This window comes from Columba livia, chromosome 14 (genome assembly GCF_036013475.1).
Source record: "Columba livia isolate bColLiv1 breed racing homer chromosome 14, bColLiv1.pat.W.v2, whole genome shotgun sequence".
Classification (NCBI taxonomy): domain Eukaryota; kingdom Metazoa; phylum Chordata; class Aves; order Columbiformes; family Columbidae; genus Columba; species Columba livia.
The window spans coordinates 12,955,903-12,976,756 of record NC_088615.1 but is presented as its reverse complement, the minus strand read 5'-3'; the positions used below and the strand labels follow the sequence as shown (position 1 = coordinate 12,976,756).

Sequence of the window (20,854 nt, the reverse complement as noted above, 5' to 3'; positions counted from 1 at the left end):
TTTTTCACAGTGGTACCATTTAAGCAGCTCAGTATTAACTTAAATTTACACTTCATAACAGCTGGCATGAACAAGCGCAGCCATTGTGTGTCTAAAATCTATCCAAAGCACTGGCACCGAGTCTTGAGCAGCTTTCCTCCCATGGAAACAGGAGGAGGGCTATAACTAGGTCAGCCAGGTTGAGGATTCCAGCAGCTCTGCCTTTCACATCTACATTAAGTACAACGCAGAACTTACTACAATACAGCAAGGTGGATGATCAGATAAATAATTTCTTGTTAAATTATATACTTTTTCAATAAAGAGACATGTTCCACACCACATCATTGATTCCTGCAGTGAATACTCAAGTCCATTAAGCTACCAGTGTCAGTGTTTTAATTTTTAATACCTATTGCATAGAAGTTGACACAAAGCACTCAAAGTTTCCCCTTCCACTCTTCTCTCCTCCATATGCTCTGCATTACTTATATTTTAAAGTTAAAACAAAAATCAACACTGTCATAAGGCTTGCATAGTTATTTGTGAGAGTTTCCCTATTCTTTTTGTCAATGTACACTCCTGATAAGTCTCTAAAAAGGATTTAAAATGACACCTAGGCAAAACTGCCAATGAAGCTAGCAAGCTTTAAGAATTAAGGCTATACAAAAAGAACCCCAAAGTTATGTAGCCACCGTAAAAGCACAGTCGTGTAATACCTGCAATATTCGCTTCACTTGGTATACTTTCATCCTTCCACAAACTTGCTTATTTGATGTGGGACATGTAGAACACCAAAAGTGAGGTTCAGTTAAAAATGTACCTTAACTCAGTGTCCCTGTTTCCACATTTGAGTTCTAGGGAACTTTCTGTTAACATCCACTTGCCTTAATCTCTTGAAATAAAAGGCTCATTTACTTGTTTAAAAACACATTAAACTTGCATTTTTTTGAAGGCTTCTCATCCAATGTTGACATTCTGACTTATGAATAGTGATTTTGCCTTTAAAAATCACCCTAGCAGTAGAACATCACAGAAAATGAACAACTTTCAGTAATGCTGCATGAAAAAATAACCCCGTCTTACGATAAAGTCTCCGGTGTAATAGCTGTGGAGTGGTACTTGTTTGGTTGTTTTGGGTTGTGTGTAGGTTTTCCCCCCCACCAACCAGCCCATGGCTCTATCCCTGCTGCTCACTAGATGGACTCTGGTTCAAGCACCTGCTCACTTCACATCCACCCACTGGTGGATATACAGGCTGGGTAACACTGGGATCAAACCCATGTTCTCATCAAATGAGTCTGACTAATGCACAATTTTCTTTTACCCCATTTCAATATTTTAGACAAAAGTTCCATCATTTTCTCCACAAGGAGAACTCCAGTGTGAAATTATTTCAGTAACTTTCCGATTAAAATATGCCTCTCTACACTCCAGGCCAACTGCTAAATGAACACTGAGCATTTCTCAGTTCAAACACCTCGAGTCAATCCTCATCCTCCAACTTCACAAGTTCAAGTAATCCATCAAATACACAAAGATGGCATTAACAGACAAGACAGAGCAGTTTATTTCCTTAGACTTAATACTTAGATATCAAAAAATGCATATTATCAGTTCTCTGTAAGCCTGTAATAGCAGTACAAATGGCAATATATCCAACATACTAATCTTTGTGTACTGTCTCTCTGCAGCACCCATACACAGGGTATTAGTGGACACAATAACAAGAAGACAGTTCTTCCTTTCACTTAAATTCCAATATTTACTTACATATTGAGATAATTTTACAGGAAATAAGATAAGGAAACTATAGGTTGTACATAATATACAGTTCAACTTAAAATGATTTCTTCTTGAAGACTAGAGAATACATAGGCTTAGAGGCAAGAATAACATTGGACTTTGTTATGAAGATTTATGACCAGAGAAAAGAACACTAGGTCAATTACACAATGTCATTAGATTCTGGGTTGTATCTCTGGTTTGTGAAGGAAACAGACAAATTATTTCACTTAAAATTTTTATTGGGATTAAAAAAGCTCTTAATTTTAGATGCAGTTAAACAGGTTCTTTCCACCTTGCCAAAATTGAATTCCGTACAATTGGAGCATGTACAGTGGATTCCACCAATCCAATTAAAACAAGTTCTGTTGTTATTCCCCCTCACGTAGCATTGATCAATTAAAACAGCTGCCTACAAAAATATTACAACAATTTAAGAGTCCAGTGAGCAAAGCATTTGTAAAATAGACATTTCTGTTAAGACACTGATCTTAGCCACAGTATGCCAGCCTGCAGGAAAATGCAGTCAGTTTGAGTCTGACCTGAAAATCCTCTCCTCAAGATCAACAGTTGCAAAAATATCTAGCCCCTGGATTTAAATGAGCATGTCCTGGATATAGATCCTATTAAGAATATCAAAACTAACTGTACAGTGCAATTTTCTACATTCATTCTTTATTATGTAGACCACAGAAGACGGGTCTTGGCAGCATTCCTGCTGTTGGTATTAAAACAGACAAATGGCAAAAGTAATTTAACATAAAATTGCAAACATGAGATAGATGCAAAAAACCATCTTTCATTAAATCAGATTTCATTTGTCATCCTCATTCTCCAGTGCTTATTCACCTTTTCTGGACTGAAGCTGCTCTGAAAACAAACTAAGAAGTTTCAAGATGCAAAAAAAGAGTGGAACAGTGAACAGTTCTCAGTTCAAGAGCACAGTGATGTTACCAGGAGTCTGGAACAGTCACCTATGGCTTCTCAGTATCACTGCAACCATAGTTTTCTAACAATATATCATTTTACACCGTTTCTCTAGTACTCCTAATTGGCAGTGTATACAGCATCCAAGTTCACCTTGAACAAGTAATCTGTTGAAGTCTTCTGTAGTACATGGATTTAAGAAAAATATCACAGATTTCCAATAACAAGAGATTAACTTCTGATTTTATTACCTGAAATAGAAAAAAATTACTAAGTCTGGGTTTTTCCACTGTTGTTCCCACCATATCAAATCATTGTTTGCTGTGGGGGAAGAAAGCATCACATTCCACATAAACATGCGAGTCAGAATTTCAGACCCTGAAATATACTGTGGAACGAAGGTCTGGCTGAGATCTCTCCCTTTCCATACTGTGCTACACCGCTTCCCTTTGTGCATCCCTATGCTCTTGCCACCTTTCACTCCACATCCACCTGCAGGCCTTTTGCATCTTTTCCACCTATGGAGTAAAAGGTCCTGCTAGGCAGCAGCTCAAGAACCAGGGCTCAGACCTCTGGAGTCACTTCACCCCCACCAGCCACACACGAGACCCTGCCCAGGGCAGGGGACAAGGACCCGTGCTGGTAAACACACCAGCACACTGGAAGCGCCCTGTGGATGTAGCCTTCTCACATCTGCCAGGAAACACACATGAAATGGCATTGTCTTCCCCAAACGCAGCACTCTGCAAGTCTGCCATACAACCTTCCATTAGGTTTAAGAGGTACAAGAACATGGGGAGGTGAATATCTAAGCTTACCTTCTTTAAAAGGAGTTTTTGGAGGAATGTTTTCCTTGCTGTCATTCTGGAAAGCTTTGGAAGGATCAAAACGCTTAATACCCTGAATTGTACATAGTTGCTGCTGAAGATTCCTGTTGGTTTGCTTTTCTTTAGCTAGCAGTGCACGCAGTTTTGAAACGTCCTGAAGAAAACATAAGACTTGGAAGTAAATTTAATAACAGGAGGAAAGGCTGTTTCATCATCTACTGCAGTGGCCTTTTTGACTAATACTGAACACAAACATACCCAATTATTGGGAACATACACCAAACATATGGGTGTAGAGAACCCAGCGCCATTGTACAATTGCTGTGTAACACCACTAAGTAGCATGGTGACCTGAAACTTTGAGGTGCTGCTTTCAGTTTTTAGTTTATTACTCTAGAACATCCAAAAGAGACAAGAAAAATCAAGCAAGCTAAGACTAGGGGTAGTTATTTGCACTGGAGATCCCTCTGTATACAATACAGTCAGCTGAAACTAGAACAGATTCTCTTGCTGCTTCTGGAGGCAGGTGGTTTGTTCTCATCTAGCTTTTGCAGGGAATTTAAGAACCCTAGAATGGAAGTAGTCTGCAGTTATATTAGTGTATAAATATTTAGAGCAAAGGAATCGGGCAAATGAATAACTTAGAAATGTTTCACTTTTCATTTCACAAACCTGTTTCAGGTGGGTATTCTCTTCCTTCAACTTCATAACATGCTTGATTTTTTGCTTCTGGTTCTGGTGGCCAAGTAGTTTAGCATATGCGTCACTTAGTTTACTCAGTTCTTCTTGGGCTGCACCATGCTCATTTAAGAGTGCGTTCTTCTCTGCTTCAAATGCATCTAGTTGTTGCTGAAATATATATTGAATCCTTAATCTTCAAATTAAACATAGCTTGTTACTTAACTGAAATCTACAAAAAAAGATTGGTTTGGGAAGGGGAATAGCTGGCTTGAGGCATAGTAACTTAGGAAACCATTGCAGGATAAACACCTTAGAACAGGAAAAAGCACAATTACTTGTCAAGAGCAGAACTTGAGGCAGCTGCACAAGTCTAAAATCAGATACGCATAAATATCTACTCTATAACACACCTGAAAAGGTTTAGTTTTGTTATGCAAGTCTTCATACAGATTACGCCAGGTCTTTATCTCTTCTTCTAAGCTAGAGGTTACATCTTCATTTATGGTTTTCCTAAAAAGAAAGTGGAGTTTCGTTACGTAAATTGTTAGCTCTCAGCACTTCACACTAAAACTCTGATGTGCTATAATATGCAGGTTTAGCTTGATAAAAGTCACCTTGATCTTTCTGCTTCAAGTTCTCTTTTCAGATCTTCAGTTTGCTCTTCCAGCTTTTGCTGAAGTTTAGCCACTTGTGCAAGGCAAGACTCTCTTGTTCTCTCCATTTCTGCTTCTTTCAGTGCAAGCTTTGTCTGGACTTCTAAAAGCATCCTGAAGAAAATAAAACCCATCCTTAATGAGCCCTGATTTTTTTTTTTTTTTAAAAACACTACTCTAAATCTGGAACCACAAGTAACCAGGATTGAAAATGTATCGATAGAAGAAGTGAAATAAAGGGTTGCATAAACAGTGCTACACGACGAGAACAATACAAAAAGCAACCAAGTTCAAGACACAGTATTTTAAATTTCTCCTACAAGGAAGCAAACAGTGCTTTTGAAGAACACAAAAATGGGGTTTTTTTATGACTGTTTAATGCAGCAGGTTTCAGTGGAAGACACTTTAGTAGTTAGACGTCACATGCAGAGGTTTGCTCAGTCAGAAACTAGTCAAGATTGTTCAGTGCGGATGTACTCAATGGTTCTAAAACTCTACACGTAAAGGATGGTCTCCCTTCTTTAACCTCAGCTGTTTGTTATATCATTAGGTGGAGACCAAGAATCCCTTCCCTGCCACACTCAACCAGCAAACTGAACAGGAAAAAAACACTCTCCAGCTGTTTTTCTTTTGCCAGCTCTAATGGAAACTGGCAATATCAAGTAGGTGGAAAAGAAAGAATGGGCAAATTCTTAAGTAGCACAAGTGTTTCAAAATAAGCTGGGGTACACTGTAATTGCCCTTCAGACCATCTTAATGTACTGGCTATGGGTGAAGACAGCAGAAGCATTACAAAACTTTACAGACGCATTTTATAAATCAGTAAAGAGTAGGGAAGATGATAAATGCTCAACTCAGTATGGCCAAAACAGCATTTTAATGCAGTTGGGTCATTTATCCACATGCAAGAGTTAAAAAGATTACAGCACACTTGTTGACTTAAAGCCAGCTTCAACTTCAGAAGCCAGCTAGGAACCACCTTGTAACAAGTGGGGAGGGAAATCCTCCAGCACATATACACTGTGTTCCACAATGCAAATCACACCCAGACAGTAACCACAGTTGCCTAGGACAGCTGATCACACACCAGGACCTCCCGCACTGCCTCAAATAGTTGTGACTTGCCCAGAGCAAGGAACTTGCTCATGTGCTGCGCAGTGGACTGGGAGGAGAACGCAGACCACTAAACTGCTGCCGGACAGGCACAGAAACCCGTCTTCAGCTGGCAGACTATAACAGCTGCTTGGCTGTCACTACTTAGCAGCTGCACTGCTGTGCTTTCTCTTAGGCAGAGAGACCTTAGTTTACCTCCCTGCAGTGTGGTAACTCATGGGTAGTTAATTGGCACCCACTTGTGAGCAGAATTTGGGTGACCTTTGCATTAAGTATTTGTTTTTCTGCCCTTGGGGATCTTATTTGTGAAACAGCAACTGTTACTTATATTTCTGATTAAGACAATATCCCAACATATTTCAGTTGAATATTTTCCTTTTCCTGTATGTTGCACATAAAGGAAACACTAAAAGCAACTGACCAGTTTTCTAGTGCATATAAAGGTGATGAATTTTACCAGTCGATATTTTCAACCCTCACCACTGGGAAAGGAAGAAACTTCAGCTTACACCAAATATTGATTTCATTTGGTAGAGCACCATGTTAAGTTCTAGTTAGAATACAAGCCTTAGTTGCCATTCTTTAGCTTAGGGAAAAGTTAGTCTGTCTACTACCTTGCACATTCTTCCTTTGCTTTGTTTTTAGTGTTCTCAGCTTCCTGAAGCAGCTGTAGATTATCTTGGCCTATTTTTTTTAGGTTGGTAACTACTTCTTGCAGAGAGGTGTTCTCCAGTTTAAGACTGCATATTTCTTCAGCTTTTGTCTTCTTGTAGCTGGTATTCCAATGCAAATAAGAAAAATCTTGTTACTTTAGACAAAATACAGATTAACATGGTCAAGCCTTAAAAGAGTAACTCAAGGTCATGCTAAAACAAGATTTTATAATCTGGAGATATGGCAGTGTTCTGGCACTGATAAATCCAGAGTTAAAACAACCCACATTTCCATAAAGCCATAAGCAGTAACACTATGACAAATTCTGTGATACAGATATTTTGACATTTTGGTAGATATTTTGAGACACAAAACACCTATCTGCAGCTTACATTGGCAAATAACCCACTGGATCATTCCTGGATGCCTTGCATACTTAGCAGCAACAGTATCACTTCTACAACTTGAATATTTTGGGAGGAAAGATCTGAAGAACTGTAGGAAAATCCTCTCAATCCAGTGCAAGTTTTGAGTCTACACAAGGTCTTCTTGCAAGAGATTATAGTGCAAAGAGTAAACCATCATAGTTGCAACTCTCACAGAGATTCAAGAGCATTCAAGTATTCTAATTGGTTGTACTTCAAAAGAAGAAACATCCGGTTTCCTGAACTAGATCCTGAGCACGTCATTACACCTGACTAGTACTCCAAAGAAATAAGTGAATTTCTTCATGTCAAATAGTCCATCACAAAATCCTCTGCTCTAATGCTGTACCAAAACTCACACATGGTTTTAAGTACCAAGGCACATGAACAAACAGCATATTCTATTGTAACCCTTGAGACAATCCTTATCCTAGGTCTTAATGAAACTTAAATACCTTTCAAACTCAGCAATGGCCTCTCCAAGTTTACGCAATGTATTGCTGTGCTCTTCCTGGACTTGCAAAACAGCATTGCTCTGCATTTCTTTGATTTGCTCCAGCTCAGCATTCTTCCTGAAATAAAAATGCAGCATTCCACTCTGGAGATAACTATGTCTCAACACACTCTCAAATACTGTTATCAGTTACAGAAGTCTTGCAGTGGCAGCAGTAAGTTGTGACAAATCAGTTACTTCTCTGCCACAACTTGTCACATATTAGAGCACAATCATCACAGCAGATTTCACTAAGCGTTTCCCCTTCCCTTATTTTCAAATTCAGTTATAGAACAGATCAGACACCTAACAGGAAACTTCCAATAAGTGACAGGAAGAAACAACTTGCTTGAAAGTCTTTTCTAGTCATTGACCTCTGCAGGGCAGTAACACCCAGTACAACAGAGATATGGCTTACCCTTCACAGCAATATCATATTACCACAGTCCTGGCACTTCAAGCAACTCTCAGCTCACTAATGAAACAGTTTTAAGACAATATTAAACTTATTTGAGTCAATCGGATGGATTAGGTCCTATCAACAATGAATAATCAGCAAGAAATAAATTTAGATCTGTTCTGGTCTCTAAAACCTGAATAAGGCTGAAAAGCCTTGTTGATGCTACTGGTTTAACATTTTTCCTTTGAAAGCTTTAGAATCAAAGTTTATTTCACAAACCGTTTCAACTTCACTTCCATCTGTGCAAGTTCAAGAGCTTGAGATTTGATTTCTTGTTCCAACTGCTTCACCAGCTTCTCAGCTTTCTTCTCCTTAGCATGCAATTTATTCAGCTCATTCATTGTATCATTCAGCTCTTCTTCCAGAAGATGTCTCTCACGTGTTACCTCATCTTGAATCTCTTGTAACTTCTTGTGCAATGATGCAGATGACTCCTGCAAGCCCGAGTGTCAGATTTTAAAACTACCCGTACTTTCCCAGATATTAAAGACTCATTTGGAGTGTTCTAACTTTAAAGCAAAAGAATAAGGTCAAACCTACAAGAAAAAACAAAACACCCGTCCTACCAGTTGCAATGCTTCAAGGTACTGGACCACACACAGTTTCTGCTGGCCAGCACCCACTTGTGCATTCCACAGGTAAGACCATTATTAATACAGCAGTCTCATGCATACTGAAATCAGAGCCTTTAGTGCCAGTCAGTGTGGTCAGAGTCTATTTTTAGACTGATCTGTAGACTGCATTTACCTTCTCTTGCTGCAGCTGAGAGACCATGTCCTCGTGTTTCTGAAGCAGTTTTTGGTGTTCTTGTTCTTCTAAGCCAATGTTTTTTTTGAGATCTTCTATTTCAGCATTCATACTCAGGAATTTTCCTCTGCTCTCAGACAGCTCTTTCTCTGCATGGAGGAATTGTCAGTATAAAACAAATTCCCTTCTTTGTTTTCTGAGAACTACAACACCTTTTCTTCATCGTACTTCCATCCTAGCCTTTAAGTTAGTTAGGCAAGGGGGGAAAAACCAAACAATAAAACCCCCGACCAACACAAATAAAAACCAAAACCACATCTTAAACCCATCTGGAAACTCTTCTTTGGATCAAGCAATTAAGAACAGCAGCATGGCTGGGGAAAAAACAGCTAAATGATTTCCCCAAAGCTTCTTCCACATAATGCTAGTGCATACAAGCCAACTGGTAAAGTCATTTGTGCTTTCAGATTAAAGGCAATCCTACTAGGTAAACTATTTTCATTCTGTATTATCTACCTCAGTAACCCTCTCTACAGGAATAGAAAATTTAGACGTAACATGTCAGATTGAAGGTAGTTTCCATAACTGTTAGAAATACACCTAGCTCTTTTCAGCTGGAGCTCAGAGACAACTTTTAACTTAGAACAAACCCGTCTAAATTGACATTTTAGGACAAACCTATTTGAGATGCTTTAAGACATCAGTGATCCCACATAAGTGAACAGCACACAAGCACTAACAATTACCTTTTTCTTGTTCAAGCAATTTACACCTTTCATTAAGTTCATTTATCAGCTTAAATGATTCTTCCTCTTTCGTTTTGAGGGTATGCCTCAAGTTCTCCATGTCTTGGTCTTTCTTTATCAGTGTCTCCTCCATCTGGGCAACATCAAGTTTGTATTTCTCAACAGTTTCTGCAACAGTGCTATAGGAGAAAATTCAGGTACTTGTTATCACTGTATTTGATTTGTAAGCTTACACTTCAGCACCATGGGAAAAGGCTTAGAACTACTGTTTTCCAATAGGAGAACTGCCTTCGCCTATTTTATCAGAAACACTTTTTTTCTCATTAAGACAGGTTAATTAGAAGTAATTTATTCAACACTGATGTTTTGTTTTAAAATAAACTTATACAGTCACACAATTATAAAGGTTTGATTAAAATAGAATTAGTTACTGTAATTGATATATAGATAACTGTTACATCCAGGTTTTTCTACAAAGCTGAGTTTTGTCAGAAAAGCTTACACATTAGTAAACCATATTTTACAAGAATAAGCAGAATCTGGATATATACAGCCAGTTAATGAGGAATCTCTTAATGAGTAAATTGACAGAAAGAGGGCAAAGAATGAACTACTTATATTTAAATACTTTTGTATTTTCACTGTGTTTTGATAGTTTTGATCACTTAAAGCACTGGATTAGTAAGTTTTACAATCAGAATGATGCTCATACATACAGAATTCACTACCACTCTTAGATGCCAATCTGAGTGCTGCAAAGTTCACTGGAAGCCAAGACTGAGGGTGGGTTTTTTTTTGCCCTACTGTATATTGTTTTACAAGTGATGGCAAAAGACACTACTGCCAGTACCTTAGAGGAAAAGGTTTCCTTTATGTACAAATAACTCAGGCTAAACCCATGATTTCAGGACCCTGATACAAAACTTCCATATTCTTAGCCCAGAAAAACAGAAACATTTAGAAAAATAAAATACCTTACAACTTCTTTCCATTGTGTGGAAAAACAGCAGATTTCTTTTCCTTCTCTGTTTTAATACTGTTAAACAGAATTGTTGCCAAGGTTCTACTTCACCAGTCATAAGTGAGGCTTGGTTTTACTGCCTTTTAATTTGCCCAGTCAAATTCAAGGACAATTCATTACCTGAGCTCTGTGATATATTCCAGGAGTTTTTCAGTGTCAGACTTGTTTTCAACTTTCTCTCTCTCAGTAGCAGACCTAAAACCAGGACATTTTCATGAAGGATGGATCTAAACAAATTCAGATGTACTTGTAAGCTATTTGTTTACAGATAAGAAAAGAGAAATAAAGCATTGAATCACGACATAGTAGAAATTCAACCTCTACATAATCAAGTTTGGCTGACAAACTGGTATTGGCTCTAAGAGGCTATTCTACCCTTTTTTGATACTTATTCCACACTGTCTTCTCATTTGTAGTAAAGATGCTGAGCCTCATTCTGCTGCAAGCATGCTAGAACAGCTGCATTAGCTAAACAAATTATCATTGCCTCCCTTTGTGAATTGCACTATCTGCATTATTAACTTTACATGAGAGTTAAAATAGTTATGAAACATAAAAATTCTGCTCATATTTGAGCACTTGGATGTTAGGTAAAAGAACAAAAGATAAGGATGCTGCAGTGCTGATCAGGCAAAATTGAGATAAAACCTTAGAAGTTCACCCTCCTTAAGTCATCATCCTCAGAAATAACCTATATATTAGCACACTGTTTCTCTGCAGCAAATGACATTTGGGCAGAACAGCTGATTTGGAACTCTCCCTTCCTACATGCAGCTGCTTCAGCCAAGACACTTTGCATTTGCCTTTCTTCAGAGAATGTGGCTACTAAGAAGCAAATTTGAAGGTGCCACACTGCTCTTCACTAGGCTTGGCTGAAGAACACACCTATGTTCATCCAATCTGCATCAAATGCCTGGCTGCTGGTTTAAGATCTCATCTCCTCATCCAAAGCTTTTTCACTCTTGCTTATTCCTAACTTGCCAGTCTAAAGTGCCAGATACTGAAGTATCCAATCCACATGAATGTCTTGCTCCAAGATGAACAACAATTCTTCTCTCAAGATACATACCTTCCCTCCCTACCCCTTATCCAAGAAAACTCCACCCCACCACAGTGAAAGACAACGGGTTGAGATGATGTGGTTTGTCTTTTGGAAAAAAAATAGATACATTAAAGGAACAACATTTTGTATGTTTATTTTATAAGAATACAGCAGTTCCTAAAATCCATCAAATTTATTCCATGTCACAAATACTAATAACTTCTGTTCCTTCTCAGTAGCGAGACACCCTGTATTTTCCCTAAGCTATGTGCTCTCTATACAGTATGAGCATGTAAGCACAGCTAGATGACAATGTCATTTAAGTCAATTCCCTTTCTTACTACTTACAGTTTTTGTTCTAACTGTGCTACTTTTCCTCTTGAATGCTCTAGATTCCTTTGCACTTCCTGCAGCTTCATTTCCATGTTTTCCTGCTTTGCAAGTGCAGACTTAAAGAAAAAGACAAATATTACCGCTAAAGAAAGATTCAATAAAAAAAAAAATCCATTGTCTAAGAGAAAGTGGTAAACTGAAATGAATTCATAACTACAGCTTAATGATAGCACTCGATACTATGCTAAATGTGATTCTAAGTATGCCCCTGTAGAGGTATTGGCCATTTGTTAAAACAACAACCACCACCATCTGAAAACCACAAAGATTTAGGAGAGCTTCAAACTATACTTGAGATCACTGGTTTTCAAAGACATTAATAGCCTGACCAACACATTGATATTGTCACAGAGGTATTTCTAGGCTTTGTTTTTTCAACTCATATTTACTCTGCACATCAATACCAAAATCAAGAACATTGATGGTTTGATCTTTATTTTCGCTCCACACAAAGTAAAGGAAACTACCACCTTGAGGACAGAAACAAAACATGATCTGCATTTGTGTTGTAAGCCATTCATTGTCTGTTCCTCAACAGCTCATAGTTACTATCCCATGCAGTGCAAACGGTCATACCTTCTCCTTAGCATCCCTCATGTTTCTGAGCTTCATTAACTCCATGCATAGGCTGCTCATTTTCTTCTGCACATCATCTTCAGACACCTGATTGGAGATTAATGTAAAACTATCGAATGTAACTCCTTCATATAACTCTTCAGACAAGCTTTTAAAAGTGCTCCACTCCCACCCTCAACACTGATCTCTGCCCACCCTTGAGACATGTTCACAGGTCTGTCTCTGTCTTCAGACAGAAGAGCAAGAGATCCCAAACCAGACACGTTCTGTCCCTGTGACAACAAAGGGGCACGGGGAACGTAAAAACAGATGCTGATCAGCAGCTAAAGTTACCTCTTGCTGAGTGAGCTCAATAACAAAGGCAAAGCAAACACAAAGGCAAAGCAAATATGTCTTTATTTGTCTGAATACCTTCGACTTTAGTAGTTCATTGGCTCTTGTTAGCTCCAGAAGCTGTTTTTTTAGACACGCAACATTTGCCAAAAGAGAAGTTTTCTCCTGAACAGTGGCACTCAGCTTTGCTTCAGTCTTAGCCAAATCCTCATCCAGAGCCTGAAGTTTTTTATCCTGCTCTCCACGCTCTCTCACTAATGCACGAATCTAAAACAAAAGAGATCTTTTCTGTATTTCCTGCTATTATGCTTCTTAAATAAGTTAATGTGTGTGGTTTTCTTGACTGTATTAACTTTCATTCAGAATATATATCTTCAACTCTGCCATTCACAGGAAAGGAGGTATCAGAATCGCCACACTTCTCTATGATGACACACCACAGATTTGTAGTCCTAGCATTTCACCTGACTTATTTTATGCTACTGAGACAGTACAACATGTTAAAGTTAGAAAAGTTTTTGCTTCAATTTGCAACAGAGGCAAACTCTCCTCTTTGGCTGTGGAATATAAAGACAGAATGTGACATTTGAGACACAGAAAGCATGGATTAGTACACAGAAGAGGACTGAAAAGGTAAAATTAGCTGTGTCTTAAACTCAGAAAATATGTTGATTATTAAGCAAAAATCTCAAACAGTTAAATAGAACCTTTTTGTGGTAGGGAACATAAGACTTTTTTTTTTAAAAGAGCATCTGCATAAGTTCATAAGTAGTAGAAATTAATGTAATTCCATTAACAAAGCCCATGTTTTCTACATACCATAATATCTGATAATCTCTGCTTTGCACAGAGCTGTTTGGAAAGTACTTGTATGCTTTGGTATGCAAAAGAGGCTAATTTTACTGACGTGCATTTTTTATGGTAACTGAGAAACACTACAGGATTGCACTCACATAACATATACATACCTCCTTCTCCAGTGTCTTCTGTTTCTTTTTCTCTTTCATAAGGATAAGGTCTTTTTTAGGCTTCAGAGTAACATGAGCTGGCTTTTGAAGAAATGTATAATAAACATTTAAGCTGATCTCTAACTGCATACTAGTTTACCACCACAGTTAAATATAACAGCGGTTGCCTTCATACAGACAATATTACTAAAGATACACACAAACAAAACAACAAGCAAGTATCTCTCTCCACACACAGGGCAGACAAGTGTCAGGTTAGGAAGAGTTTTACCATTGTACTTTCTCATGAACATTATGCTGAGTAGACAGCTCATAACACCGTGACAGGAAGAAGATTTATAAAGTTCAACATATTAACACCCACTGAACTCCACTCAAAAAATAAAACCAGAACTTTAACTACAGGTTTGCCTGCAGAATTTTATCTCTCACAGTGAGATTTAACTGGAATTTAGCAGTACTACAACCACAGAACAATCTTACTGTTGATCCAAGAGATGCAAATCTCCTTCCAGTTACAGGAGTAGGTGCACTGTTCTCACTGTGCAGACTTGACTCACCTGCAGGAGGATGCAGAAAAGAATGGTGAAGGAAGAGGGTGTGGATGCACATGGTGAGGGAAATTTAACTATACTAGACAAGGTTAATTAACTTTTTATACAAAAGACAGAATGCCATCTGATTATTAAACCATCCACTTCACAACACAGTGCCAGCTGTTTTCTTACTGCAATCAGGCAGATCAGTATTAATCATGGGGACTCTTGACAGACTTTTTGAACCAGTTTTGAGAATTTTGCTTTTGCCGAGTTTCTCCCACCACCCCAGATCCATGTAAGTCGTTTTCAACTGAGGGATGCTTTAGATCTGAAAAACCTGTCACTAAAAGCAAGGTTAACAAAGTAGTTAAGTAATTTATTTGGTCTCCATAAGTCTTCCTAATTAGCAGAGGTCACCTACAGAGCAATTTTTGGAAGATACAGTTAGACATGTTTTTACAGATGCTGTCCCCTAGAGCTGAAGGTGCACAGTGAGCCTCTGCAACTGAAAACAACTTCTAAACAAGAAGCAAGCAGTAACAGCATGTAAGCACTAACAACCGCAGCATTCAAAGATATTATACCATTGTGTTCTGTGCAACTTTTAGGACTACTTACTCTTCTGTTTCCTAACCCGTTGAGATGTTTCAGAGGACAGAGAACTTTTCAGCGCATCTGAAGATTTAACATCTCTGGGCCCTTGCAATGGGGTATATGCTAGAAATAAGATTTTTCAGAACAGCAGAAAACAATTAATGTAAGTGATAGGGTTTTCAGTTTCAATGCTGGTAACACATCTAAGTTAAATCTACTTAAAAAAAGGTAAAATAAAAGCCAACCAACAACTCTAGTCTCAGTTCTCATCATCCTCCCTATAAATACAAAGGAACTATACAGCAGACACATTGGGGAAAAAGGGCTCTTTGTTACACCGCTAATAAAATTAGAAACCGTGATGTACATATACAATATTGCAATGCATCTTATTAGTTATAGCAGTGCATTAATTCCCATTAAAAAAACCCAAATGATTAGAGGACCCTAATGTTAACTGATGAAAAAGCCAGTATGAAGTGTTAAAGTATAAAATGCAAACTTAACTGTTTTTAAAATGCCTTCTAGTTTTTAAGAGACTACTTACATGCTGTTGAATCCAAAACTTTTCCTCCAAAGAACTAAGTTACTTAAAACTCTTATAAAATAGTGTTTTGAGAAGGTAAACAGCTTGAAGGAAAAGAGCAGACAGCAATCAAGTGGCTACAAATTGTTATTATTACTATAATCAGGTGGTCTTAAGACCAATAAACGCATATCTACTTGCTTCAGCTTTCTGCAAATAAGAGCAATATCATTTAATATGAGAAGAGGTGATAGCAGAGAGGCATTTAGCTACAGCCAAAACCACATTGCAATGTACTTTTACATTAGCAGACTCTCTGAGGGGCAGTACTGCACTGTAACTCGTTCTGTAGGTTTCTGTGGTAGTTTTGTAGCACGATATCAGAAAATTAGTGACTCGTGTTTTGCCACTGTTCCATTTACTAGATACGTATATATATTCACACTTACATTTAGTAGCCGTTTACCTATGACCAAGATTCGACCTGAGGCAGCAATATTTTTCCTCAGGAGGTGCCTCCCTCCCGCGGGGACTCGGACAAGGTGCCTCACACGGACCGTTACGAGCAGGTCCCTCAGGGGGAGCGCAGGCAGGACCGGGACACGCCGGGGTAACCGCCGGCCACGACCCCTGCACTCGGGCCCCCTCCCCGCCGCCCCCCACACCCAGGGCACCGCCGCGCACCCACCGGAGCTCTCGTTGAAGCGCCGGAGCGGAGCCCGGGCAAACGCCATGACGACAGGCAGACCCGCAGAGCCACCAGCCGCCCGCATTCAAAGGGACCAACGGCCTCACGCGCCCTGGCCAGCCAATCACCTCCTCCCGCTCCGTGCTTGCTGAGCCAATCAGCGGTCTACGCACGGAGCACGCGTAGTGCCGTTCCACGGTGTGCCGGGGTGGGCGGGCCGTGTTGGAGTTGTGCGCTTGCGCAGAGCGGACGGCCGCCTCCGGGGCCGCCGTCGCCCATGTCGGCTCCGTTCGAGGAGCGCAGCGGGGTGGTTCCCTGCGGGACGCCCTGGGGCCGCTGGTACCAGACGCTGGAGGAGGTGTTCATCGAGGTGCAGGTGCCGCCGGGCACCCGGGCCAAGGACGTGCGCTGCAGCCTGCAGAGCCGCCACATCGCGCTGTCCGTGCGGGGCCAGGAGCTGCTGCAGGTACGGGGAGGGCGGGAGGGGCGGCCCGGGGGACTGAGGTACCGTCTGCGGCCTTGAGCATCCCCCCCCTTGTTTAAATATCTAGATTTCCATAAAGTCAACGTGAAATTTATTAGAAACAATTCTGTCGAACTGCGCGGTCTTTCTGCGGCGCCAGGAAAAGTAAAGATGACAAATTCACGTGGCTTTTCATTCTTCTGTGGTGATTTGGACAGTGTTTCAGTGCACCCGCTGCTGAAACCCAAAAAGCCCGGATCAAGGGCAGATGTGCTCTCACACAGGTGATCAGCAGCCCTTTGCACCATAGCTGGCCGTTCCCCTGGCAGAAACACTGACGTGTTCATGGCAAGTCTGTTAAAAATGGCATTGCCCGTAATGGCATTGACTGTATTAAATGCTTCGTTAAAAAAAGTGTAACAAAAGATAATTCTTTGATGATCTGTGTACAAGTCTGTACTTATAGGGCCAGATCACCCTGTTCATTTTCAGTAAAAAACAAGAAGGTAAGTTCGGAGTAAAACTTAAGAATTCAACATGAACTGGATGCTGACCAGGTTTTCCTGTTTTGTAATATTGTACATGTCTTTTGCAGGGTAAACTTTTTGACTCTACAATAACTGATGAAGGAACGTGGACATTAGGTAATAACCTACACCTGAAATGACATTATGAGGGCAGCTGAACTTCTCAAAATATGCTGCAGAAGAGTTTACTCCATTTTTTAATGGGAAAGATTAGTTCCTTCCCTCTTCATAGCTTTGTAAAAAAGACAGTCGTTATTGCCAGGCTGAGGAACTGAGGTAGTACAAAAGCCCTAGAGAGTAAAGTTAATGGAAAAATGTGGTATTTGCAATGCAGCAGGCAGTGGATTACAGACACTTCCATAGAGTGAGAAGTTTTTGGCAAACCCTTAATAAAGCTAGACAATTGCGGTACAGTTACGTGGTCTGTGCCTCTCCGTAATTGGTACTTTTTTTTTTTTTTTCTCCTCTTATGCATTATATTTTTGGGATGGGTGACAAAACGTACAGTCCGAAAGAATAAAAAAGCAATCTAAAAGTCACACTACCTACAGATAATGAACAAAAAAAGCTTCTCTGATCATTACATCATAAATGTTGTAAAGTGTTTAGAATATTTTGGGTTTTGGCAATCATCGTATTTGTGGACTGTGCCTCTCAGTTAATGTTTTCCTATAATGGATTTTGTTTCCCATTCAATATTTATTCTAAATATTGATTAATAATTTAGTAACTTAAGCATGAAAACCAGAAGTGTAAACAAACATTGTGAAGCCTACTCTTTTCCAGTATGCAAATAATCTTCAAAATACACTTAATAATGCTGTATTTATTCAATGAACTAAAACTAAATACCCTACATGTTAACTTCGAAATGTACTTCCAACATATTGTCTTTAGGCATACTCTCTGTGTTTAAATAAATTGATTATACCACCATATGTCACTAAAACTTAATTCTGGCTCTATTGGTGATATCTCTCTGTAAAGCCTGACCTCCAATCCTTCATTATTGCCTTAGCAGAGGTGTATCTATTAATAGGGTAAATATTGTTTGTTGTGAACCTCTGTAAAAGGTTAGTTTATGTTTGCAGCAGAAGTACTTATGGCCTGTGTTTTAATCCCTTAAAACAGCTTCAGCATTTTACAGGCCGGAAGGGAGAGATGGATTTATAAGATACCTTTGCTTCAGTCATTTGGTTTATTTATTTGTCAATAACCCTGTTGGCATTGGCATTCAGAATTTAAATTACATCGCTAAAAAAATCCTGTGCTTGTTAATGGTGAATTCACCTAAACAACAAAAAAAGCTTGCACATAGGGTTGAGTTGAATGGTTGTTTCACATGTCTGTTGTTATTCAACAGAAGACAGGAAGCTGATACGAATTGTTCTAATGAAGACGAATCGAGATGCTGGAAACTGTTGGACATCTCTGTTAGAAAATGAATATGCTGCTGACCCTTGGGTACAGGACCAGATGCAAAGGAAACTTACACTGGAGCGCTTCCAAAGAGAGGCAAGTTAAAGGACCATCATTATATTTGGTGTTTGCACACATTGGTTATGGCCATGCATGCTCACCACAATTGTTCTGCTGTCCAGTGCCACGGAAACATATAGTGTAGCTCAGCATATATGGAATGCTCATGAGCGTTCAATTATTCTGTCTGTAGTTTGTCTGAAGGTTTTATGGAAAGTTGAGTTTGGGGTGGATATTGCTGTTTTAGGGTTTGTTACATAATACTAACAACTTGTAGGTTAGGCTACACACAGTTTCTGTCATTATGGAAAATTATGACATAGCCATGTTTACAACAAACTTCTAACACCAAGTACTATTGAATATGTTTGTTGAGAACATCAGGTGGTGTAGAATAGTTAGCTGGAAAATATTTTCCTTGCCCTTTTGTGTAAATTGCTTTGTTATACCTTTAGTGTGTAACTATTCCTATGCAAGTCTGCAGAGTTGTAGAATTACAACTTCTTATCAGCTCAATCAGCACCCAGCATACTGCAACAGAGAACATCATTCCTATGGAACCAGCATGGCAGCTACTTAAACTTCCAACTAGCAACTTCAGAGGACACCAGAAGCCAGAATTTATTCTTGAGGCTTTTCTTAGTAGTTCTTTACTGGGAGATCTGACTGCCAGCTAAATTGAGAACAGCATCACTTCATGTAGTAGGCAGCCAAACTATGACCATTCAAGGTTTATTGTTGATGCATTTTTTAAGAATTTCAATGCCATTGCAAATGGATGACAAGTTCATCATTATATGTCCTTGTTAGAATGGTAGAATATTAACAGAAAGAGGTTTGTGCTTGTTGGTTGTGGTGTTTTTAACATTTTTATTAGAATAATCTATCTATTAAACTTTTTTCTTATTTCCATCAGAATCCTGGATTTGACTTCAGTGGGGCAGAAATTTCTGGAAATTACAGCAAAGGAGGACCAGACTTTTCTAGTCTTGAAAAGTAAACTGTTTTTATCCGCGTTCCTCGAGAGGAATTACACATTACACTTAAAAATTGACATGGCGTAACTGGTGAGAACTACAGCGATCTCTTCAGTGGATTGTTGTCAAGTAATTACTTCAGTGAAGAGAAAGGAGGTCTCTTCCAGTAGAATGAAGACAAGGTGTTACCAGCTGATTTATAAGCTGAAATAACTTTCTGATACTAAGGGGCAAACTATAGAGAAAAGTCTAAATCAAGAAGTAAAATCTCTAAGCAGAATGTTGGTTTGGTTTTGTTTGTTTTTAGAAACACCATAGTAAACTAGTCAGTTATAAACACATCACTTGTCTTTATGCAAGACTATCTTATTGACTGTTGAAAAATAGATCTTATAAGCAAGATATTTTCTCTTAAATTGCAACAGGAAGGCTACTAGGATGGCTAGTTACACTTTCCCTCTGTAGTAGCTCTCCGAGAATCCATAAATGTCATTCTGAAACAGTGGTTTAAATAAATAAACTACTGCATCTTGCTGCAATTAAGGTTTTACAATCCACTGTGCTGTCAAATATAGCACTAATCATTAATACTTGCTACCAGGTAAGTGATACTAGAAAACTGAAAGGTCAGGTGAAAGTCTGGATATAAATAATTTTATGTGTTAATGCAATACCTTTCAGTATAAATATTTAAGATTTTTCACAGTAAAAAAATATAATTGACTTTTGAAAGTAATATGAAGCAGCCAAGTAGAAAACCGTATCTTGCCTCTATTCATTACCAACATACAGCACAAGTTGTTCATACTGTATCCAAGAAGCTCTAGATTTTTGTAGATAATTAATAGCCACATTATAAACTCAGCTAGTGTGTGATGTATTTTGCATGAGCCAATTATAGATCAGGAATTTCCTACTCATTGTTAAAGATGCAGCTGAGCAGCACTCCAACCACAGCATCACGCAGAATGAATGCTGTGTCAAACAGACTAATGGAGGAGGAAAACGTGATTGCCAAATCCTATTGTATTCTGAGCTCTGAAACGACTGCCTATACTTCAGTCCTAAGCAGAGGTTTCACTGGAGATAAATTGCCAGCAGCTGTCTGTCATACTGCTTATTTCTAAAACCGTTTCATTATTTCAGTTGGCATATGGCAAAAATAAAGCAATAGTTGAGGAAGAATGCTCTCATTGTAATTGTAGCAAATGCTTGCCTGTTGTAGGAGCAAGCAAGCC

At 39.0% G+C, this 20,854-nt stretch overlaps 2 protein-coding genes across 4 annotated transcripts; one reads left to right on the top strand and one right to left on the bottom strand.

Annotated features, from left to right (window-relative positions):
- Nucleotides 1-1,520: 1,520 nt before the first annotated feature.
- On the bottom strand, nt 1,521-16,327 carry HMMR (hyaluronan mediated motility receptor). Of its 2 annotated transcripts, XM_005503520.3 has the most exons (18): nt 16,171-16,327; nt 14,981-15,079; nt 14,307-14,383; nt 13,824-13,904; nt 12,934-13,122; nt 12,523-12,609; nt 11,902-12,002; nt 10,632-10,706; nt 9,491-9,669; nt 8,745-8,893; nt 8,217-8,431; nt 7,500-7,616; nt 6,580-6,738; nt 4,814-4,966; nt 4,610-4,709; nt 4,191-4,367; nt 3,510-3,672; nt 1,521-2,942 (listed from the first exon to the last, which is right to left on the bottom strand). In XM_005503520.3, the coding sequence occupies exons 1-18, from the start codon at nt 16,253-16,255 to the stop codon at nt 2,923-2,925; spliced, it is 2,226 nt and encodes a 741-aa protein (XP_005503577.3). In that variant the 5' UTR covers nt 16,256-16,327; the 3' UTR covers nt 1,521-2,922. The 2 variants fall into 2 exon arrangements, with proteins under 2 accessions (XP_005503577.3, XP_021144815.2); XM_021289140.2 differs by lacking the exon at nt 13,824-13,904.
- A 53-nt stretch (nt 16,328-16,380) lies between these two features.
- NUDCD2 (NudC domain containing 2) lies at nt 16,381-20,801 on the top strand. 2 transcript variants are annotated; one of them, XM_065030072.1, is made up of 4 exons: nt 16,381-16,636; nt 17,229-17,277; nt 18,527-18,675; nt 19,556-20,801. In XM_065030072.1, the coding sequence occupies exons 1-4, from the start codon at nt 16,448-16,450 to the stop codon at nt 19,637-19,639; spliced, it is 471 nt and encodes a 156-aa protein (XP_064886144.1). In that variant the 5' UTR covers nt 16,381-16,447; the 3' UTR covers nt 19,640-20,801. The 2 variants fall into 2 exon arrangements, with proteins under 2 accessions (XP_064886144.1, XP_005503576.2); XM_005503519.3 differs by having other exon boundaries at nt 18,524-18,675.
- The last annotated feature ends 53 nt before the right edge of the window (nt 20,802-20,854 follow it).